This window comes from Gastrolobium bilobum, unplaced genomic scaffold (assembly GCF_033153095.1).
Source record: "Gastrolobium bilobum isolate Gb01-03AN ecotype WA unplaced genomic scaffold, APGP_CSIRO_Gbil_v1 utg3810, whole genome shotgun sequence".
Taxonomy (NCBI): Eukaryota; Viridiplantae; Streptophyta; class Magnoliopsida; order Fabales; family Fabaceae; genus Gastrolobium; species Gastrolobium bilobum.
The window spans coordinates 283,483-305,542 of record NW_026899073.1 but is presented as its reverse complement, the minus strand read 5'-3'; the positions used below and the strand labels follow the sequence as shown (position 1 = coordinate 305,542).

At 34.7% G+C, this 22,060-nt stretch overlaps 3 protein-coding genes and 1 pseudogene across 3 annotated transcripts; 2 read left to right on the top strand and 2 right to left on the bottom strand.

Annotated features, from left to right (window-relative positions):
- The first annotated feature begins 2,236 nt into the window (after positions 1 to 2,236).
- LOC133286934 (GDP-mannose 3,5-epimerase 2-like) lies at positions 2,237 to 5,308 on the top strand. The gene is made up of 7 exons (XM_061484445.1): positions 2,237 to 2,296; positions 2,757 to 3,167; positions 3,289 to 3,382; positions 3,484 to 3,613; positions 3,740 to 3,872; positions 4,338 to 4,545; positions 4,910 to 5,308. The coding sequence occupies exons 2-7, from the start codon at positions 2,758 to 2,760 to the stop codon at positions 5,063 to 5,065; spliced, it is 1,131 nt and encodes a 376-aa protein (XP_061340429.1). The 5' UTR covers positions 2,237 to 2,296; position 2,757; the 3' UTR covers positions 5,066 to 5,308.
- An 850-nt stretch (positions 5,309 to 6,158) lies between these two features.
- On the bottom strand, positions 6,159 to 9,433 carry LOC133286956 (uncharacterized). Its single transcript, XM_061484490.1, has 4 exons — positions 9,059 to 9,433; positions 8,113 to 8,307; positions 7,202 to 7,383; positions 6,159 to 6,719 (listed from the first exon to the last, which is right to left on the bottom strand). The coding sequence occupies exons 1-4, from the start codon at positions 9,345 to 9,347 to the stop codon at positions 6,405 to 6,407; spliced, it is 981 nt and encodes a 326-aa protein (XP_061340474.1). The 5' UTR covers positions 9,348 to 9,433; the 3' UTR covers positions 6,159 to 6,404.
- A 2,428-nt stretch (positions 9,434 to 11,861) lies between these two features.
- Positions 11,862 to 13,914, bottom strand: LOC133286970 (ammonium transporter 2 member 4-like; annotated as a pseudogene).
- A 6,981-nt stretch (positions 13,915 to 20,895) lies between these two features.
- Positions 20,896 to 21,830, top strand: LOC133286919 (calmodulin-like). Its single transcript, XM_061484420.1, has 4 exons — positions 20,896 to 20,971; positions 21,197 to 21,354; positions 21,461 to 21,541; positions 21,696 to 21,830. Exons 1-4 carry the CDS (start codon positions 20,896 to 20,898, stop codon positions 21,828 to 21,830), a joined length of 450 nt encoding a protein of 149 aa, XP_061340404.1.
- The last annotated feature ends 230 nt before the right edge of the window (positions 21,831 to 22,060 follow it).

Below are 22,060 nucleotides of genomic sequence, written 5' to 3'. Positions count from 1 at the left end.
GAAGAAAGTTGTACCCTTCAATTCACAATAGGGATTAGTCTCATCCCGAAGGGACGGGGATACCCTTGGGTTTACTTAAAAAAAAAAAAAATCTTCATAAAAGTGAGAAGGAGCAAAAGGACTTCTTGATTATTGGTGATGGATGTTAATTGGCATTAACCACAATATGTCCATTTAGGTAAGTGTAAATGTGGGTTACGGAATCAAATATGCAAGCTCTGTATATCTTTCTGATAAGGAAATGAATAAAACAAAATTATATTATAAAAGAGAAAAGGTAGGAAGGTGCGTGTTACATCCTTCCAAATCCAGGCAAGATATTGATTTTCCTATTACATTATTTATATGTAGGGATGTGCATAGATTGATCGAATTGATTTTTTTTAAAAATCGAACCGAATTGATTTAAATGGTTCGATTCAGAAGGGGTTCGCTTCGGTTCAAAACTGGTTGGGCTCAGTGAAAAACGGTTCGGTTTGGAATCGGTTCGGAACGGGTTCGGGTCGATCCTCTTTTGAAAAAAAAAATTAAAATTTTTAAAAAATAAAGTTATAAAAATCAATTTGATTCGGTTTGAAAACAGTTCGGTTCGGTTCAAAATGGTTCGGTTCTTAAACTGGTTCTAAGAACCGGTTTGGTTCATAAACTGGTTCTAAAAACCGGTTCGGTTCATGAACTGGTTCTTTAAAAATCGGTTCGGTTCATAAACTGATTTTTAAAAATCGGTTATTTTAATGGACAGTTCGGTTCATGATTGGGTTCAGGTTTTTGGTTATTTTACACACCCTATTTGCATGTGAGTGAGTGGGCAAACAAACAAAGGAAATCAAGTTGTAAAGGATGATAACACGAACAGAAAGGTAACTCCAAAAAGCGAAAGGGGCGTGCAATTTATTCATTCCTCTCATTCCCACAAGTCCAAAAATGAGAAACTGGTTAATTGTCTTAATGAATAAATGGTCACGGAAGCACAATGCTTTCTCTCATGCTGCACATTCTCAGGGCCACGTGATAAATGAATGAATGCTGTTTGTGTTGATCAGATGAGAATTTATCAACTTAGTTCCCAACTAACGACCAAGACAGTGAGACACACCCACCTACTAGGAAGTAGGAACAACGCACATCACCGTATCCCCGTGTGCTTTAACTAAACTGCAACTGTCGACTCACTCCAAACTCCAAAGGTCCAAGCCATCAAGTTTCAGTACGGTTTATTTTGTTGCTTAATATTAAAAAAAAAAAAAAAAAAACTAATTATCTTTCTTATATGTGCATTGTAAGAGAATCAAATATTTATAATTATGAATTTTTTATTTAATGAAAAGATTATAGTTAATACATATTTATATTGTTTACAAAAAAATACATATTTAAATTCAATTATTTAAAAAACAAATTATTTCAAAGATGATATTTGATTAAAAATAATAAATATATTTATCATGAAACTTACGTTTAAAATTTGATAATTACATAATTTAGTCCTATTTTATTTATATGTAACATTTTTACTTGCATATTTTAACTTTTAATACATAATTTGAATGAAAAAATATCATTATATTTATTTTGATATTTTAGGACATGAGAAAGTATTTGTAAAAATATTTATTTTTTAAATTACAGAAAAAATTTCTAACTCTATCTTAATTATATTTCGATTACCTTTTCTTAAAGACATTATATAATAACCAAAATGTATAAGTTATTTTAACATTTTATAAAAATATTAACACACCTTATGCTAATATAAATAAAATAATTATTTATAATCAATTAAATACGCATAAATAAAATAAAAATAATAAAAATACAAACAAAAGACAAAGTGTGTTGTAGGATTTCAAATTACTTATTCCCTTTGCATTTGATACAAACACAAACAAAACTGTGGTCTGAAACTTAACTTGTAAGATAAAGATTGATTTTTATTTATATTTTTAAATTTAATAGATTTGATTTGAGAGTATTTTAATAATTTCTACCATTATAATAAAATTTCTTTCATTTTTTGAATTTAGAAAATTCCATACACTTTGACTGGTATAAGTTATTCTATTCTATTTATTATTATGGAAGGAATGAGAAAGGAAATGTAGTCAGCTATAACTGTAATGGATCCAATAGTTGCGAAGAAGTAATAAACGAGTGGCTGACCATCCCTTCACACTTTGACACTCTTTTCTATATATAACTCTATGCATTCCAATTCCAAACCCACTTGCATCCATTATCTTCATTCTTCACTCCTTCTCTTCTACAAAGTACAAACCATTTCACCATCCATTTCGAGGTACCTCTCTCAACTATCTTCTCTTCTTTTCTCTTCTTTTGTGTAGATCCTCCTCTCACTCCATTATGCTGCATGTACTCCTTTTCTTCTCTTCTTTAATTTTAACAATTTCCACTGATTTCGGTACCAATATGCTTGATTTCTTTTTTATCCCACATTTTGTAAATATTACATTTTTTTAAAAAATAAATAAATAAATTGGGAACTAGAGCAAGCGAGTTAATAATACTCATATGCTTCTCTTATTTTATTACATTTTTATAATCTTGTTTCTTTCCATGTGTCGTGTATGATTCTTCTAATTTTTGTCTGTTCGGTTCTTCCTTAAAAACAGCAACTTGCATGAGTTGCGGGTTTCATGATGAGAATGTTTTGTAACTGGTGATTGTGGTCATGTTTTGTGTTCAATTCTTGTGTTTTTTTTTTTTTTTCTTTTCTGACTAATTCATGTGGTGTGCAGAATGGGAAGTTCTGGAACAACAGACTATGGTGCATACACTTATCAAAACCTCGAGAGAGAACCTTACTGGCCATCAGAAAAGCTCAGAATTTCCATCACTGGTGCTGGCGGTTTTATTGCCTCACACATTGCTCGCCGTCTCAAGACAGAGGGGCATTACATTATTGCTTCTGACTGGAAGAAAAATGAACACATGAATGAAGAAATGTTCTGTCATGAGTTCCATCTTGTTGATCTCAGGGTCATGGATAACTGCCTAACAGTTACCAAGGGTGTTGATCATGTTTTCAATCTTGCTGCTGATATGGGTGGGATGGGTTTTATCCAGTCCAACCACTCTGTCATTATGTACAACAACACAATGATTAGCTTCAATATGATTGAGGCTGCCAGGATTAACGCTGTTAAGAGGTTTGCAATTTGAGTTTCTGTTTTTGGAGATCATTGCGCAAACATATATGTTTTGGTGTCAGTTTCAATTACACAATATACTTTATCCATGTCACAAACATTTTTGTTTTTGTTTTTTTAGGTTTTTTTATGCCTCCAGTGCTTGTATCTACCCTGAATTTAAGCAGTTGGAAACGAATGTGAGTTTGAAGGAATCTGATGCCTGGCCTGCTGAGGTTTGTTGGTGATCTTTCGATATGTTCGTTTCAGTTATTTTGGTTATTCATTTGCACAATAGTGTTAGGATGAACGTGTTTAACGCTATGACTTTTTCTAGCCACAAGATGCATATGGACTAGAGAAGCTTGCAACGGAAGAGTTATGCAAGCATTATAACAAGGATTTTGGAATTGAGTGCCGCATTGGGAGGTTCCATAACATATATGGCCCTTATGGGACATGGAAAGGTATGTTGTTAACTCAGTTGCTAATTTTGCAGTTTTGTCTTATCTAACTCCATGAATTAGTTAATATTTTTTATTTTGTATCCTTTTGGATTTAAAATGTTTGTCACTTTGTTGTTCGTCATACAGGTGGAAGGGAGAAGGCTCCTGCTGCTTTTTGTCGAAAGGCAATTACTTCGACAGATAGGTTTGAGATGTGGGGAGATGGATTACAAACACGATCCTTCACCTTCATTGATGAGTGTGTTGAAGGCGTACTTAGGTATTGACTTACTGATTTTGTTGCTGTTGCAGCTATATTAATGATTTATTTATTTCCGGGGTTTCTCATTTTCATGATTTGATGAACGATGAAAATGGAGCCAGTAGAGTGCATTTTCCTTTAATATTTTCTATTCACAAATAATTTCAAATGTGATTAATTGTAAAATCTCTATACATATTCTGAAATTGCTAATTCTGAAAATGTGTTAGTTGATCTTATATTTTTCAATTTCCAAATTTCGGAAGTAGGTTTCTTTGTGAAATCAAGTAATTTGAGGTTGGGGTTTTTATAAGGAGACATTACTGGCTCAATTAACATACACTGAACTAAATGGAATCAAGAGTGATTTCGGTGCCTTCACAAAACTGAGTATGTACCTAATTTGGTTGAATAGAGAAACACGGTATAGTGCTTGTTGCGTCAAGCATATTTTAGCTTCTTTCATGTCTATCTTGTGTTTAGATTGACTAAATCAGACTTCCGGGAGCCAGTAAATATTGGAAGTGATGAAATGGTCAGCATGAATGAGATGGCTGAGATTGTTCTTAGCTTTGAGAACAAGAGTATTCCAGTACACCACATTCCTGGTCCAGAGGGAGTTCGTGGCCGCAACTCAGACAATACACTAATTAAGGAGAAACTTGGGTGGGCTCCAACTATGAAATTGAAGGTATTAACGTTTTTTAATGGGGTGAAAGTTACCTCCCTGTTTGCACTTCATACAATTTATTTCAGGTTCTGACTTCAGATAAAGGTGCGCTTACCAGTCATAAGTCCATCGAGTGTTCAGTTTAATGTGGTTGTGTAAATGAATTCTCCTTTTCTTCTGTTTTAAAAACTTTTTCTTACCAATTTTGATCATTCATCTTCAAGAAAAGAGTAATGGAAAGAGATATACTCATCGACATAAGACATTCCTTGACATAATATTCCTATGCAGTTTCTTCTGTTTCTCCCCCCTGTTGCTTTTTGTTCTTGTCTGAATCAACAGGATTGTGTGTTTTACTCACAATATCTCCATTTTGATACTGTAGGATGGGCTGAGAATTACCTACTTTTGGATTAAAAAGCAGCTTGAGAAAGAGAAGGATCAAGGTATTGATGTATCAGTCTATGGATCATCCAAAGTGGTACAGACTCAAGCCCCAGTTCAACTAGGCTCACTTCGGGGAGCAGATGGCAAAGAATAAAGTGACTAATGCATAGTTGTAGTAATCACCTATATGTTTCAAGTGAAGGGTTTAGCTTTTATGTTGCTATTTGGTAGAGAACTTTGGTTAATAGTTGATTAGTTGTCAAGTTTATTTTTTGGAGTTTGTGCGTGTGTTCGAAAGGAAGTTGTGATGCTCCTATTTCTCGGGTATATTTTGTAGCTTGTTTGAGGCAATACTTGATGCTTCAGGTATTGTTACTGCATTAGAAATTTTAGATTATGTGTTTCAAATTTAAGCATTTTGATTAATAATCATAGAATTGTTTTTTTCCAATGAATTTCAATATAAGTGATTTCTATGGTATGTTATCGGTTGCTTTTTTCATTGAAAAGAAAGATGGACCTGAGCTTGGGCCATCGACAAATAAACGAGTACGGTCCAAAAAGTGCCATTTTATGATGGAAGCCAAAACTTTGATGGTGAGAGCTCACAGCAATTGGGCGAACGGCTATTGGTTTTATTTGTTTCGATTTGTCATTTGTCTTACTTTTTAAGTAAATTCCGAACTTGAGAATGCGATGAACAGAAACGAGATCCATATTTTGAAAGTTGTGGGACGTGGCTGATTATGAGGGGCGAAAGATATTGGGACTCCGCCTCGTGACGTGGAGGCGCAATGAGCATGTTTTTATGTCCTCTTATGAAAATGACTTGGCTAATGTCGATTGATCTGACAATTTACAGCTATTCCTTGTCTTTGCCATCAGTTTTTTTGTCATTAACGTGCAATCTTTTATTTCTGTACAGAAAAAGAGCGTTATGGTTGACATTACTCATCATGCCGGATGATAGTTATAGCGGCCCTTCCCTGCTGGTTGTTGAGTCCTACAATTGAATCCAGTTTTATGTATGGTACCATTTGGCGGTTAATCAGGTTTAGGGTGCAATTAAAATTCATAATTTAAAGTACCTCCACATAAGTAAATGCATCGCCTAGCATAAACACTACTAAATTTTGGCTGCCTCGTGGGAAAGGGGCATGCGAATTACAAATGCTACAGAAATGGAGATTGACAGAGGAGGAAGAAGAAAGGAGAGAGAAAGAATCCAAAGAGAGGGAGAATTTGCCAAACATTTCTCGTCTATTTTCATTACCCCTTCTCCGTAGGTATACGTATACCCTAGGTGATTACAAGATATTTCCTAATGAAAATAAAGCTGAAATATAGTTCAAAACATTAAGACAAAAAAGAAAAATTACTAAAGCAAGGGTAGGGCCTCATAACTATTTTAGGACTGCAACGGTGTGTAATGAAACGAAGTTACAAACATAAAATGCTAAAAATCTGAAATTTGGTCCATCAATTAATCTCCCTCAAGGAAAGTCCTGATATACAGGATTAATCTCAAGCTGCTCTGCAAATTTCTCTAGGATATCCTTCACAAGTTTTACCAGCTCCTCTTTATCTAATTCCACAGAGTTGTTTTCTTTTACAACATCAGCAAAAACATCATCATAAAGAAGAGCAACTGCCTCGTCAGCTTCAGATAGTGGTAAACCCAACTCCTTAGCGTTACTCTCGAGGAAGTGCCTTAATATTTCTGTACTGCCTAATCCATCCTTTGCCTTGGGTTTTTCCTGCAACACCTTCTCCACAATGCTGTTTAATTCCTCTTCATTGGCCAATAACTGCAGCATTGTCCATAACATGAATTGATAAATAAGAGTTGGCTGGACCGAAGGGATCGAGATGTCACAGAAATCATAACCAATAAATGAAGTTATTATATCGACTTCTAAGAAATTGTCTCAAACAATTGCTGGGAAGTGGAAATAGGTACACACTTTAATAGGTGCTTCATGTTTTTCAATTATGACTTATGAGGACTCATGTGACCTGGAGGTCGAAGGTTCAAATCATATAATCAATCTCTTACAAAATGTAAATTAAGGTTGCCTACTAGAGCCATGGGTCTGACCGCACATACCCGGAGTTGTATAGCACCAGGTTGCCCTTTTTAAAAAAATTATGATGACAATATATTACTTTGTTATAAACTAGAAAGATGACCGATCTTTAATTTTGCAAAATGAAGATCCCATGGTACAAATATATTAAAAAAATATCTTAGATTGAAACATATACTTTTTAAATAATCTATGAAAAATACCTGTCTTAGCTTAGAGCCATTTATGATTTGAATATTCTGGATGAAGACAACATTCTTTTTGGTAAGTTCCTCTTCTAGATCTTGTAGTACAGACTGGAGAAGCTGTGCAAATTGTGCTTGACCCAATTCTTCTTCTCCATCCGCTCCATGTTTTCTCAACAAATCATTTAGCTGAGGAAATTCTGCTCATTTATGCTAAAAAAGTCAGTTTTATCAGACCAAGAAAATTGACTCGTATGGAGCTGACAAATTAAATAAATTCTACATACCAAATTACAACACTGGTTGTTTTCAAATAATGTAAAGTATAGTTTATAAATTCAAAAGTGAAAGAACATAAGCCATAAATGTAATAAGTATAGAAAGATATATGTACTGTTAATCAAACCAAGTGCAACATTGGCAAATAAGACATTAACACGGATGCTTAACAATCAGCGCATGTAAATATGGTCACAGCCATGTTGCATAAGCATAATATATGGCTTATGAGGACGTGAAAGCCTCACTGATTTTGAAGGGGGAAAGTCCAGTGGCCAATTACAAATATCCTCAAGGCAATCATCAGCCATTTTTTTTATTTGAGGTCCTAGTTCAGCTGTACACTTTAGCAGTTGCCTTATCCACTTTGGCAACTCCATTAGGAAAATCATTCTGATACTACAAATCCACACCAAACAAATTATAACTTTGATTTTGATATGTCTAAATGACATCCATCTGAATTAAGATTATATTTTCACTCCACATAAGAGAACAAGGCCTAAAGTACATATTACACAATATGAGATAGGAACCAGTGGACTGTCACGCTTTACATCTTACCCTTGAGGGCCATAGAAACATTCATATGGAAAACCAAAATCAAGAGAAAAACAAACATATTCTTCAAACTGAAAAATAAAGCGAACCTGAGATAGGAGGAATGCCCATTTCAACTCCCATTTCGTCAAGAGCATTCTGAATTTCACTCTTTCTGATTTTCCCCTTATCATCAGCATCTAAGTCAGTGAATAGATTTTCTGCTAGCATGGCAAAATCATCCTCGTCCTCTAACAACAAACGGAGAGTACTTCCATCCAAGATTGATACGACAAGAGGATTATCTATAGACATACAATTTGAACGTAAGCATAATTTTTATTTTTATTTTCTTGACAAAATTTAAGAAATATTTATTTGCTCGTAAAAGCATAACATGCGTAGATAAATTATTCCATATGAAAACTTATCCACATGTTCTACTAAGTTACAATACTCCATATCAAAAAGCAGAGGATAACATTTGCAGTAATTTTTACTCCTAACTCCTTAGAAGGTAAAATCCAAGTCCACCAACTGAAATTATCCACATCATGTTTCTGTCAAATTTGATCAAACAGGATATTGTAGAATTTTCTGCTTTGTAGTATTCTTTTCTCCGCAATTGTCCTAGTTTTGTACTTTCGGCATTTTTTCAGCAAGCGGAAACTCAAAAGTATAATAGCAAAGGGGGAGATCTACGCCTTCACCGCTGAGAATTAGTAAAGAAAATAATAAAAGTTTTTGCAATTTGAATCGAAGAGAATAGTAAAATCAATCAGACTTATTTTAGATGAGCTTAAAAAGAGGGCAAATATTAGAGAGATGGATCGATATTCGAGAACGCATATCTTAATAATCATAATTGTGCGCTTAATCGATCATCTATAGTCTAGGGACAAACAGGACCATATATCTTCCCTGCATCTTGAGAGAAAACGGTAAATCTTGACAACTAATATTTTATTCATTGTTTGTTTTCAGTTTGATGAGGATGACCGCACATTTGCACACACAAATTTACCTATAATGCAACAGCAGAAGAAGATAATAAACCTTTGAGTTCATCGGCGATGGCAGTGATGTAGTCTTTGAGAATCTCCGAGGCCTTGTCCCTATCATACTCGGCGGACCGCAAAGCGTCGATGTCAGGAGAGCGGAGGCGCGTGATAGCAGAGTCTTTGAGAGTATCAGGTAATGGCAGACCAAAGAGGGAAGAAGAGGCTCGGGAATTCGCGAGGTCAAGTATGTGAGCTCCGGTAACCGGACCATCGGAATCGGGCAAAGACAGATCCACGCTTGTAAGGTTGGTTCCGTCCAGTACCTGCAGTGCTCCGTCTGACATTTTGGACTCACCTTACGACTTTGCTCGGAGGGAAGACTTTCAGTTTAACGCTGTTGCCACGCCTACGGCTCTGCGTCTTTGTCTGAAATTGGATCAAATGAAACAAACTATGCCCAATAAATAATTGGGGAAAAGTTTACTATTCTTATAATTTAAGGGAAATCATTTTCTTATCTAACATGAGAATATGAGATAGTTTTATCATGTCATGAGACATTGAAAATTATGCTGTTCTTTTTATTTTATTTTCTTTTTTAATAAATGGTGGATCTCATTATTTATTGTATTTACGACATAAAAGATGATATCTCATGTAACATGAGAAAAGAAAAACCTTTAATTTAATTACTATTAGCTTATGTTAATCTAACTGTTATAATTAATTGAGAATTATTAAATTGTTTTTATTAATTAATTATGAAATTTTAAAAAATTATAATTATTAAATTAATGCAAATCAACAATAATAATTAAATTAATTGTAAAGATAATAAAATTTTATGATGATAAGTATATTCTCCCTTAAATAATTTGGCCTTTTTCTACTCAACAATATTTAAAGATTCATTATATATTTTAAGCAAAGTGTGGATATTCTAACTATACAAAATTCTTACTACTAATTTACTATCCACCACATCATCATTGGATCAAAGAGAAAGAATGTTAAAAAGTTTTTGAAGAGAGAGAAAATATTAATCTAATGGTGATTAGATAGGTAGTAAGTTGGTACTGAAAAATTTTAGTAGTGAAAATATCCCTCCTCATATTTTAATACTTCGTATGATATACAAGGAATTTTCGTTCTCTGACTTAATATTTCAGGTTAAGTTTTTTATTTTATATCTTAATCTAATATTTTTCCCTTTAACCCTTAAAAGTTTTATTTTTATGCTTCAAGTTAATATTTCATCCCTATACTCAAGAATTTATTTTCTTTTTTTAAATATCTTTATCCTCGAGATTTAACTCTAATAAAATTAATAAATTATACTCACCTACTATAAATTGTTTGAATTCAATATGTAAGTGTATATTTTATTTGAGCTTTACTTCTCTCGTATAATAAGAAAAAAATTATTTTATATTTTGAGACAAATAAAGTGGGATTTATTAATTTTTAGAAAGAAAAAAATTATTTTTTATATAAATATAATATAAAAGATGAATATGAGAGTAGAATTTTTCATCTTATTTCACTTTTACAATGTCTATCAAAATCTTTGCTGACTTGATTGACCATTAAAATCTTTGTAAGTATCCTTAATTCCTTGCCGTAAACTACTATACTTGTCCTCAATAGTCAATAGTCAATAGTCAATCCTCGTGATAGTTTGCTTAATACGATGGGTTTCCCTTTTTCAACGTTACTTAAAGTAATATTGTTCACAGTTTTCTCAATATTATTTTATAGATTTTAATACTTTTTATAATGTTGTGGATTCTATTTTTTTTTTTTAAATGTCAGAATCCATACGTGGATCATAATATAAAATATATTTGTCGCAAAAATTTTCATCGCAGAAATGACGAATCCTATTTTATATTACGGATTCCCGTTCACCAAGTGATTTTGTGTCGGGTGTATCAAGTGAATGCTAATAGGACAACGCAGGTTCCTGTAGTTTTTAATGAAAGTAGTGACAAAAAATTGTGTTTACCCAATTACGTGGGTTCTTTCTGAATCAGCTCATGAAAAATACCTATGAAATCTGAATTAAGAAATTAAAAATACATTTGCAATAGGTTGTCATAATTATATTGCTCAATTTTTCTCGTATTATAAAGGAATTATAACCCACCCTGGAGGTATTTTGTTAGGTAGGTCTATCCCAAAATAATGTAATAAGAAGTAATGGTGTTATCCAAAAAAAAAAAAATGTAATAAGAAGTAATGGTATTAGATAAATAGTTAATTTGCATTATTACCTACTACTTGTTAAATTAATTAGATAATTGAATCAATTAATTTGTGGTTAACTATTTAAATAATCAACTAGTAAAATAAATTTTTAATTTTATTAAAAATGAATGCACCCCACTCCTTGGGATGGAGCGGGTGGTGTGATCCCGTGTTATCAGTTGTTGCAACTTAGAACTCTCAGTTTTTCTTATATACAGGAAAAAATCACTCTTAGGCAAGATAAGAGTAGTTTTATCTTCTACATACTTATCGAAAACTGTGACACTTTTTTTTTTCTTTAAATGACGGACCCCACCATATGTATCTCTACAACATGAGAGAAGATCTCTTATGTAACATAAGATTAAATGAACCCATATTTTTATTGGATATAAAAGAACAAAAAAAAAATTTATGAAGGATATCTTTATTTTAGCTACTATAGCATCTTGAAGAGAATATAGACAAATATCTCACACTCTTGAATTCCTTCCGTTACCCAACGGAATATTCAAGAAACTCGTTGCCCTTTGTAGATCCCATAACTGCTCCAACATATATTCAAACAAGACATCAGTTAACATAATATTTTTGTTGACTAATATAATTACTCATACCATTTGAAGCTCGCCCAATGACCTTGACTCATAAATGGATGAGAAATCTTGAGTATCATAAATTTTATTGCGCTTCTGGTTCTGAAATTTTGCAGCCTCATCACACAAGGCGAAAGCCTCCTCTCCATGCATTGCCTTGTCACCCATTTGCAATGCATCGGTATCAAGCCTAAGTGGTACTATGACCCCCACAAGCAAGCAAATTAAGCTCGTCGTAACAAAGTTGAAGCATATCACGAAAACAATGGCCCCAACTTGGATCCCCATCTGTCTCAAACCCGCTCGAGTTGCACCATTCTGGAGGCCATAGAGGAGTCCTATCTCCTATGTATTTTTCCCAATCGGGCACCACGTAGAAGAGACGGCACAGTTTAGGCACCGCAAAGAGGCCGGTGAGGATGCCGCCGAGAGCACCGGCGACGGCGTGGGTGTGAAACACCGCCATGGGGTCCTCGATTTGCTTTAAGAAAGGGACCTTGTTGTGGAGTATCATCATTGTGTACCACGGAACACTTCCTGAGATCAAACCCATCAAGATGGCTGCCCACCCCTGCACAACTCCTATTCAGTTCACAAATGTTACTTGCATGTCATATTTGATTGATTAATTAATGGGTATATATTAAGGATTTTATATTTTTCTTGTGAGAAGAAATTTTTTTATATACCTTTTAATTTTCGTGCTAATACGAGTATTACAAATAATTTTTTTTAATATACAGATCTCTCAGATAACATTAATTTTTAGGGCTTTATTTTTCTTATGTTGCATAAGACAAGTTGTCTCATGCAACACACAAAAAGTTAATGGGACCCACTAAAAAAGAAGAGAGAGAAAATAAAAAAGCAGGTCCCACCCACTTTTTGTGTGTTGCATGAGACAACTTGACTCATGCAACATAAGAAAAATAAAATCCTAATTTTTATGACATAAGAAAAGACTTATATTTCATGTAACGTAAAAAGAATAAAACACATATATTATATAGATGAAATGTTTGTTATATTTTATATTTTATGGTACATAAAGTGTATTGTTGAATGAGATGTACCTGCGGCAGGTGTGATGCAAACGAGGCCAGTGATCATTCCCTGTATGGCGCCAAACACGGTGGGCTTGCCCAAGTAGAAAGTATCGAGTAGGACCCAGACGATGATGCTAGTGGCAGCACACACGTGTGTGTTAAGCACGGCCAGAGATGCCAGCGTGTTCGCCACGAACGGACCTCCACCGTTGAACCCGCTCCAACCCATCCAAAGCAGGCCTGCGCCTGCAAGTGCCACAACCATATTGTTTGATGGAAAAGTTTCTATGTCCTTTTCTGATCGTGGACCCACCTTTATATTCAAACGCCATCACATTAATTTTACCTTGAGATTTCGTAAGTAGTCATAATAACAGATCGAAGTAAAGAAACTAAGAAAAATAAATAACTATGGAAATGGAATGAATACCCAATAAGCTGCGGTAAAACCAGCAACTCCAGCAGAGAGATGAATAACATATCCACCAGAAAATTAAGTCAATAACCCCAAGCTTTGCCAACCAGCCTTGGGGGCTCCAAATGCTGAAAACAGTGACAGTGTATGAAAAAGTAACCCAAAGTGGCACAAATAGCATCCAAGCACGAATGTTCATCCTCCCCAATAAAGCACCAGCTATCAAGATCAATGTAATCCCCGCAAACACGCCCTGGAAAAAGACCATGGTAGCTGTAGGAAAGAGTCCCGAGAATGCTTTCCCTAAAAGGAACTTGTCCTCTAATGCCACACCAGGTTTTCCCAAAAAGAAAACCATTTTGTCGCCAAATGACATGCGGAAACCCCAGGCAACCCAGCAAAGAAGAACGGCCGCGAAGGCATAGAAGGCCATGAAGGCTGAGTTAATGGCCCATGTCTTCTTCACAAGGCTTCCATAAAGGATGACCAGTCCCGGAATGCTTTGGAGCCCCACCACCGTCGCCGCCGTCAGCTGCCATGCGTTGTCCCCCTTGTTCATCCACTCCGGGCTCGCCTCATCCGGCAACAGGTTCGAAGGAAGCTCCATCCTCAGTACTCGTATATGATCTTACTTTAATTTATGTCTACTTGTTGCATGAGTGTGCAGGTGCAGGTGCAGGTGGTACCTCTGTTTCAGTAAAGAAATTGGTTAATTAATTGGCTTCAACATGAGGTGCAGGTGCTCAAGGCCAAGGGTTTCTAACACTCGAGCTATTTTCAGGTTTCATCACATCAAGAAGTGAGAATTTAAGAGGCTTCAGAGAGATGCGTTAGATAATCAATCGTTTTGGGGTGTGCTTTTGGCATATTACATGCAACTTGTCGTTTCTATATTTTCTTGTATGAGCCGGTTTCGTTGGCACACAGTCTGAATTTTTCTTCCTCTGTTGAGCTTCATCGTACGTATATCATGGTATAAATACGATGGAGTATTTTAATCGGGTACCTTACCTTGGTACTTCGTTATGTTATATGACGTGACAAATCAGTCATACATAATTATACTGTAAAGCGCATTTGACAAGTGTTTACATGAACTCTGTTAACTAAACGCTCCATTTCATTTTGCTTTATGTAAAAAAAGTGTGGATTATTCACAGTAGTGAGCCTTATCTTAGATTAGCAAGATCCACTACATGAATCTAACCTTGATTTTGCATCATATATTCCTATAAAATAATATTAAAGAAGCTATACAAATTTCGAGTTATTTTTATCAGCTTATCCGGAGCCAGACATTTATTTTGTTAATTATTGAATTATTAACAAATTTAGTTTTATTTTTATTATCGCAGTCAGATATGTCACTTTTTTTTTGTTCTTTCTCACTTTCTTCTTTTATTTATTTATTTATTTTATTTTTGGATGGGAGTGACTAGTGAGGGCGCGCGGGAATTGCAGTTGCCGTGATTTTTTATGGGCCGGGACATTGGTGGTCCCTCTCCAAAATGAAAAAAAAAAGAAGGACGGAGAGGAAAAAAATAAAATAAAAAGTTAAAAATAGAAGAAATTTTTTCATTTATAAAAAAAAGACCACCGAATAAATAGTAGACCTGGAGCATATTAAATTTTTACTCCGTTTCCTAACTATAAACGTACAACAAACCTGAATTAGCATTTTTGAAGTACGAAGTACTGTTAGTATGAACAGTAAAGATGAAATTGAAAACAAGTAACGCATTTTGTTCCTTCGTTGCATTTAGTGTAACTTGTATAGTATCGTTAGATACCACCAGGCACCACTTCATGCAAACCAATATCAACGACACTTTGCAGGCAGGCCGCATTTAATAGTTTCTTTTTTTGTTTTGTTTTTTAAGGCTGTACTGATAATGACCAACTTCCTAAACTTCTAGCGAAATTCTCTCAATTATTGGTAAAGTCAGAATGACATTAATAGTGCGCTGTATATAAATTGGGATTCACAACTAGAATAAATATATAATTTAATTCCTGAACGATAATATACTTAAGCTATAATTTAATTCTTGTATTACTTTGGTCCTTCAAATGTTGAGATATATAGTCTCACACTGGTTGTATGTGCAACTAATGTGGAGTTTATAAGATCTTGGGCGTCTCACCCTTTGAGCTAGCTTTTGGGGTGGTGTATCCTAAGGTTCTTAACATGGTATCAGAACCTCGCCGCCCCCCACTTTCTCTTGTGACGTTTCTTAGCACAGGTAGGCTGAGTCTGTTGCATTGTCCACTCTTCAAGCTCAATGGGCTCTCGTGTGAGGGGGCGTGTTGAGATATATAATCTCACATGTCCCACATTGGTTGTATGTGCAACTAATGTGGAGTTTATAAGATCTTGGGCACTCCCACCATTTGAGCTAGCTTTTAGGGTGGTGTATCCCAAGGTTTTAACCAATGTGGGACTATACAAGAGAAAGCGGGGGGCGACGAGGCTCTGATACCATGTAAAGAACCTTGGGATACACCACCCCAAAAGCTAGCTCAAAGGGTGGGAGTGCCCAAGATCTTATAAACCCCACATTAGTTGCACATACAACCAATGTGGGACTATATATCTCAACATGCCCCCTCACACGAGAGCCCACTGGGCTTGAATGGTGGACAATGCACAGGCCCACTGTGCGAACAAAGAAATTCCACTTGAAAGAAATTGGGAGGCGGCGAGAATCGAACCTGAGACACGAGGCTCTGATACCATGTAACTTGGGATATACCACCCCAAAAGCTGCTCTGATACCATGTAACTTGGGATATACCACCCCAAAAGCTAGCTCAAAAGGTGGGAGTGCCCAAAGTCTTATAAACTCCACATTAGTTGCACATACAACCAATGTGGGACTATATATCTCAACACGCCCCCTCACACAAGAGCCCATTGGGCTTGAAGAGTGAAAGATGCAACAGGCCCAGTCTACCTGTGCTAAGAAACGCCACAAGAGAAAGTGGGGGGCGACGAGCCTCTGATACCATGTTAAGAACCTTGGGATACATCACCCAAAAGCTAGCTCAAAGGGTGAGAGTGTCCAAAGCCTTATAAACTCCATATTAGTTGCACATGCAACTAATGTGGGACTATATATCTCAACACGCCCCCTCACACGAGAGCCCATTGGGCTAGCTCAAAGGGTGGGAGTGCCCAAAGCCTTATAAACTCCATATTAGTTGCACATGCAACTAATGTGGGACTATATATCTCAACACGCCTCCTTACACGAGAGCCCATTGGGCTTGAAGAGTGGACAATGCAACATCACATCCTACCTGTGCTAAGAAACGCTACAAGAGAAAGTGGGGGGCGGCGAAGCTATGATACCATGTAAAGAACCTTGGGATACACCACTCCAAAAGCTAGCTCAAAGGGTGGGAGTGCCCAAAGCCTTATAAACTCCACATTGGTTGCACATACAACTAATGTGGGACTATATATCTCAATACGCCCCCTCACACGAGAGCCCATTGGGCTAGCTCAAAGGGTGGGAGTGCACAAAGCCTTATAAACTCCACATTAGTTGCACATACAACCAATGTGGGACTATATATCTCAACACGCCCACTCACACGAGAGCCCATTGGGCTTGAAGAGTGGACAATGCAACAACACATCCTACCTGTGCTAAGAAACGCCACAAGAGAAAGTGGGGGGCAGCGAGGCTCTGATACCATGTAAAGAACCTTGGGATACATTACTCTAAAAGCTAGCTCAAAGGGTGGGAGTGTCCAAGACCTTATAAACTCCACATTAGTTGCACATACAACCATTGTGGGACTATATATCTCAACGGTATATGCATAAAATAGTTTTCGAATTTGTCAACTTCCTTAGAAATTCAATTTCTTGTCAGGTTTTGTAAAAAAGATAACGCAAGATGTTAAGTAGATACATGTAACCTTAATTGCTAAATAAATTGCCTATATATATAAAAAAGAAATAAAAAATGACGTCGTTTCACATCCTCGTCTGCACACTCTCATATGGGAACGATTGAATATTCAAATCTATATTGCCCCAAAAACGAATGCATCTCATTTCACATTCTTTACATGGATAAAATTCTTCCACATGGTCATGTTAACTAGAAAGAATCTATTTCAATTATATACACATTCTAGTCACAAAAAATACCATCCTTTTGCTAGCACAATATCCATTCCCAAATGTAAATATTGATTTTTTTAAAATCATTTGGAGGAGCTGCTGCCATCCCCTACAGCTTTAGTTAAACTTGACAAATCTTGTGACATGACTAGCTAGGTTTAAAAACCTCTCGGATGTAGCTTCTTCTTCTTCTTTTGACAGTGTTATGGATCGATATAATGAGTCCATTAAGTGGTAAGCTCAACCAGAGGCAATCTAAGATATGAATTGATATTAACAAAGGATAGATATCCATCAAGCATACTAATCCTAATACGACAGTATAGCAAACAAGCTTAGGCCCTCATCAGAGATACCAAAGGCACATCCGCACTATCCACAGGTAACCTCTATAAATACAAGGTAAACCTTAAAGGTACGTTACGCTCTCTCTCTTACTGTTATGCTGTCACTGTGCGCACACATACCTCATTAGTTAACACCGTAACAATATTCTGTGCACAGTGATCTGCTTGACTCAAGGGTATCTCATTCATAGATACCTTGGAGAGGGCACTAGATCCAAGATCGACATACCAACCTACTGGACTGGACATCTCTGTCTCAAGGACAAAAGAGATAGTTTCTCGGATGTAGCTTCAATTATTACTAGCAGTGTCTCCCTCGTAACAACTGGCCTTTCTCTCCAAGTATATTTTGTGGGTTGAATGATGTCTTTGATTGTTGCCTAGCAGAATGTCGAATTAGTCCAAGACTCCAAGTGGTCTTAAAGGTAAAGCTGTCTAAAAAGTGCCATACGTAGGCCTGCACGTTGATTAGGCCCAATGTTAATTTTCACAAATAATATTCAATTATTAAATAATACGACAATATGTCATTAGATAAAAAAAAAATATTTTTTACAATTAAAAATTAAATTCATACATCATATATATTGAATACCAAATGGAGGAAGAAAAACACTACACACTGACCACGAGTTTTGACCAATTAATGCGTAGAAAAAGAAAATAATCCTATCGGCCGGCCAATCGACGAAAAAAGACTCTGCACGTGCGAGCAAACATATACACAGAAATCAATGCTTTTAATTTCTTAGAACTTGAAAAGAATAAAAAGTCTCCCCTCCGACAACGTGAAAGTTATACTTATTATTATTTTTATTTTATTATTTTTTTGATTATCGTTGAATCAATTTAAAATCAATGTCAGTTAGTTTTATTTTTAACTGTTTGTTCAATGCTAATTATATAAGTAATAAAAAGAATAAATCTAAAATGATAGTAAATATAATGCCGTCATTAAATAATTTGAATTATCTAGTGAGAAACTTATGTCTTTTTCTCTTAATATTGTGAAGTATTTTAAAGTAGTATAGTGCTCTTTGTTTGTTTTTTTTCCTTCACATGTATTAAATAAGTAGGATTTAATTATTATTAATGAAAAAAAGATAGACATAAAAAATTTGCACGACATTCTCATGTAAAATTTTAACAAGAGATATTTATCAAAAAAATAAAATAAAAATAAATTTTAACAAGAGAGTATACATTTCCCTCTTAGATATAGTTGTATGGATTAAAGAGAAGTTACCATAAGTTTTTAGACAAAAGTATAAAAGAGGGATAGTGAAAGCCGAAAGGGTCACACAATAATAAAATGCAAGATGATTTTACAATGACCGAAGATGGGTATTAAAAAATAGAAAGATATTTCCTAATTGTAATAGAAAGTCATAACCGTTTTCCCCAAAAAATTTCGTTGTTGTGCGTAAGCATGACATGTTTGCACCCCTTAAATAAGCCTATATAATCTGCTCGTAGGATAAAGCTGGTGAGGCTTTCTTTTGGGGGAAAAAAACTGATCTTTGATATTAACAAATAAAAGAGTACTTATGGTTAGAAAAATTTGGACTCGATTTTATTGAAAGGTATCTATAATGTATAATAGGAATAAAAATATTATTTTGGGCTATTTTGCTATTGTAATATTCTAGAATATTTTATTTCTCTTTTTTCTCTTCTATTTAAGAGCTACAATTATGTACAAATTAATCATCATCCAATTATATCAATATTTTTTCTTATTTCTCTTTGCCATAATGGTGTCGGAGTATTGTGTCGTATCTCATGTCCCGTGTTAGTGTCGATGTCAATGCAACATAGTATATAAGAGCTCCAATCATGTACAAATTATTCATCAACCAATGACATCAATATTTACCCTTATTTCTCCTTGCCATAATTCTAATATAAATTATTTCATAAAATGCTTTCTAATTAATTTAATATATTGTTACATTGATTATTTAAAAATTTGAACATTTTATATAATTAAATATTAAAAATGTAATAACATAAAATAGGATAATAGCATAAAATAATTTTATACTGACATTTAATAAAAACAAAACTAATTCGAAAAGAGACAACTTATATCATCTTAAACTTTTGTAAAAAGGAAAAAAGTTTGAAGATTCATGTATTGCTTTATATATTGTGTCAAATAATTATTTTGTTGGTTTTGTTAATATATGTGTACGCATTAGAAAATTGAACAAAAGTATTTTAAAATATAATTATTAGTATTAAATATTTTAAAATTTGAAGAATTAATATTTTCTTCTTGAATTAATCAAAAAGAGGTATAAATATATTCTTATTACGTTATAAAGACACATCTTAGCAAAACTTTAAATCTTGTATTTAAAATAATAATAAGATAATCATTCATTAACTTGTTCTATAAAACTTCTTTGGATTGACGGCCTGTTTGATATGGAATTATTTCCACTTTAAAGAAAACAAATTACATTCCGTAAGCACGTACGCTTACCACTTAATTACTAGAAGGACGTAAAGTAATGCTATTTACCAAAATGAAGTCAAAGCCAAAATGGTGGAAAGCGCCAACTAGTAAAACCAGTACTCTTCCAAGAAATTTCAGCGTCACAAGGGCACAACCCTTTCTCCTTCTCCGTACATGACTTTTTGGAGCTAGATATTTGGATTTATATGTATATTCTCAATTTTTTGCTAAAGAAATTCATGTACGATTCATTCATTCATATTGATCAATAAATTCCCAAAAGGCTATTTTGACCGTTATTACCTCTATCTCGCCAATTGGTCAAAACAAAAGGGTATACCTCATTAAGAAATACTTCCTTTTCAAACCTAAGTACATTGACCTTCTTTCGTACACTTAATTTGCGTAATTCATTAGTAAGTGCAAACCCGTAGTTTCTGGTTGGTCAACTGATCAATCAATCAACCTGCATATATATAAATTATAATTCGAAGAACGAAAATGATATATATCAGTGCTCTCTCCCTCTTTCTCCGTCCCCTCTTTCTTAATCTTGTGGGGGTTACAGTGTGCTTACTTAAATTTTGAGCTGCTAAGTTAAGTAGCTAGCTAATATCTTTTTTTGTTGTATAAAAGGATCGAAGCATGAAGGACGTCCTGAGGGAAGAGCAAATTGGTGAGTTTCTGGAAGCTTTCTGTCTTTTTGACAAAGATGGAGATGGTACGTACGTTACGCTTATTTATTTTGCATTTAATTAAAATCATCTACTCATTACATTCTTATATATATACTCTCAATTGAAGTTAATTTATCTGGTTCGACGTTTTTTTTTTCCGGTTTTTTGTTTGTTTGCTCCGTTGCGTGCTTGCTTTGTCCCTTAATATGGTCTCTTTTCTTAATTATATACCTGATGGCATGTCAATTTAATTTGTTATATTATAAAAGGCTGCATAACCATCGAAGAATTAGGCACTGCAATCAGATCACTAGATGAAAATCCTACGGTAGAAGAGTTGCAAATTATGATGAACGAAGGGGATATGAACGGCAACGGAACCATAGAATTCGGGGAATTCTTGAATCTCATGGCCAGAAAAATGAAGGTGCGTGAAAAGAAACATAATTAATTAATTTGGTTATCAACGAGACTAGTACTGTACAGATGAAAATTAATGTTAATCATGCATATTATTTGTTTCGAACAAAAAGGAAACCGAAGCAGAAGAGGAATTGAAGGAAGCTTTCAGGGTATTTGACAAAGATCAAGATGGTTACATATCGCTCAGTGAGGTTCAAATAACTAATTGTTTCGGGAATTATATATATATATATAACTTAATTTTTTTTTTGGTGCATTATATATCTTAATTTGTTTAATGACATACGTTCATGTAATGAACCATATAGTTGATATGTGTATATGTGTGTGCGTGCGTGCATGCAGTTGAGGTCTGTAATGAGAACTATTGGAGAGAAGGTGACAGACGAAGAACTGGAGCAGATGATCAAAGAGGCTGATTTGGATAGTGACGGTCTCGTTGATTATGAAGAGTTCGTGAGGATGATGTTGGCTGTTTAATTCAGTACTGTTAATTTTTTATGAGTACTTCAATTTTAACTTAATTACACACACACACATATGCCTAGCTAGGGTTGGGTGGGTCATTTATAGAAGGACCCGATCTTTTAAAGCAGGTAGCTATTTATGAATCTATCTAAATGGCATTATGGCCCGTTATTAACTCGGAGCCAAATAAATAACACGTGTACTGGTATATTTTTAATGTTTGATTAGTGTTTCCTAGAGGT

Coding starts and splice junctions, on each gene's coding strand:
- LOC133286919 (XM_061484420.1), top strand. CDS start 20,896: ATGAAGGACGTCCTGAGGGAAGAGCAAATTGGTGAGTTTCTGGAAGCT. Junction 20,972..21,196: donor TTTTGACAAAGATGGAGATG/GTACGTACGTTA, acceptor ATATTATAAAAG/GCTGCATAACCATCGAAGAA. Junction 21,355..21,460: donor TCATGGCCAGAAAAATGAAG/GTGCGTGAAAAG, acceptor TCGAACAAAAAG/GAAACCGAAGCAGAAGAGGA.
- LOC133286956 (XM_061484490.1), bottom strand. CDS start 9,347: ATGTCAGACGGAGCACTGCAGGTACTGGACGGAACCAACCTTACAAGC. Junction 7,384..8,112: donor GGGCATTCCTCCTATCTCAG/GTTCGCTTTATT, acceptor ATAAATGAGCAG/AATTTCCTCAGCTAAATGAT. Junction 6,720..7,201: donor ATGGCTCTAAGCTAAGACAG/GTATTTTTCATA, acceptor ACAATGCTGCAG/TTATTGGCCAATGAAGAGGA.
- LOC133286934 (XM_061484445.1), top strand. CDS start 2,758: ATGGGAAGTTCTGGAACAACAGACTATGGTGCATACACTTATCAAAAC. Junction 3,383..3,483: donor CTGATGCCTGGCCTGCTGAG/GTTTGTTGGTGA, acceptor GACTTTTTCTAG/CCACAAGATGCATATGGACT. Junction 3,614..3,739: donor CCCTTATGGGACATGGAAAG/GTATGTTGTTAA, acceptor TTCGTCATACAG/GTGGAAGGGAGAAGGCTCCT.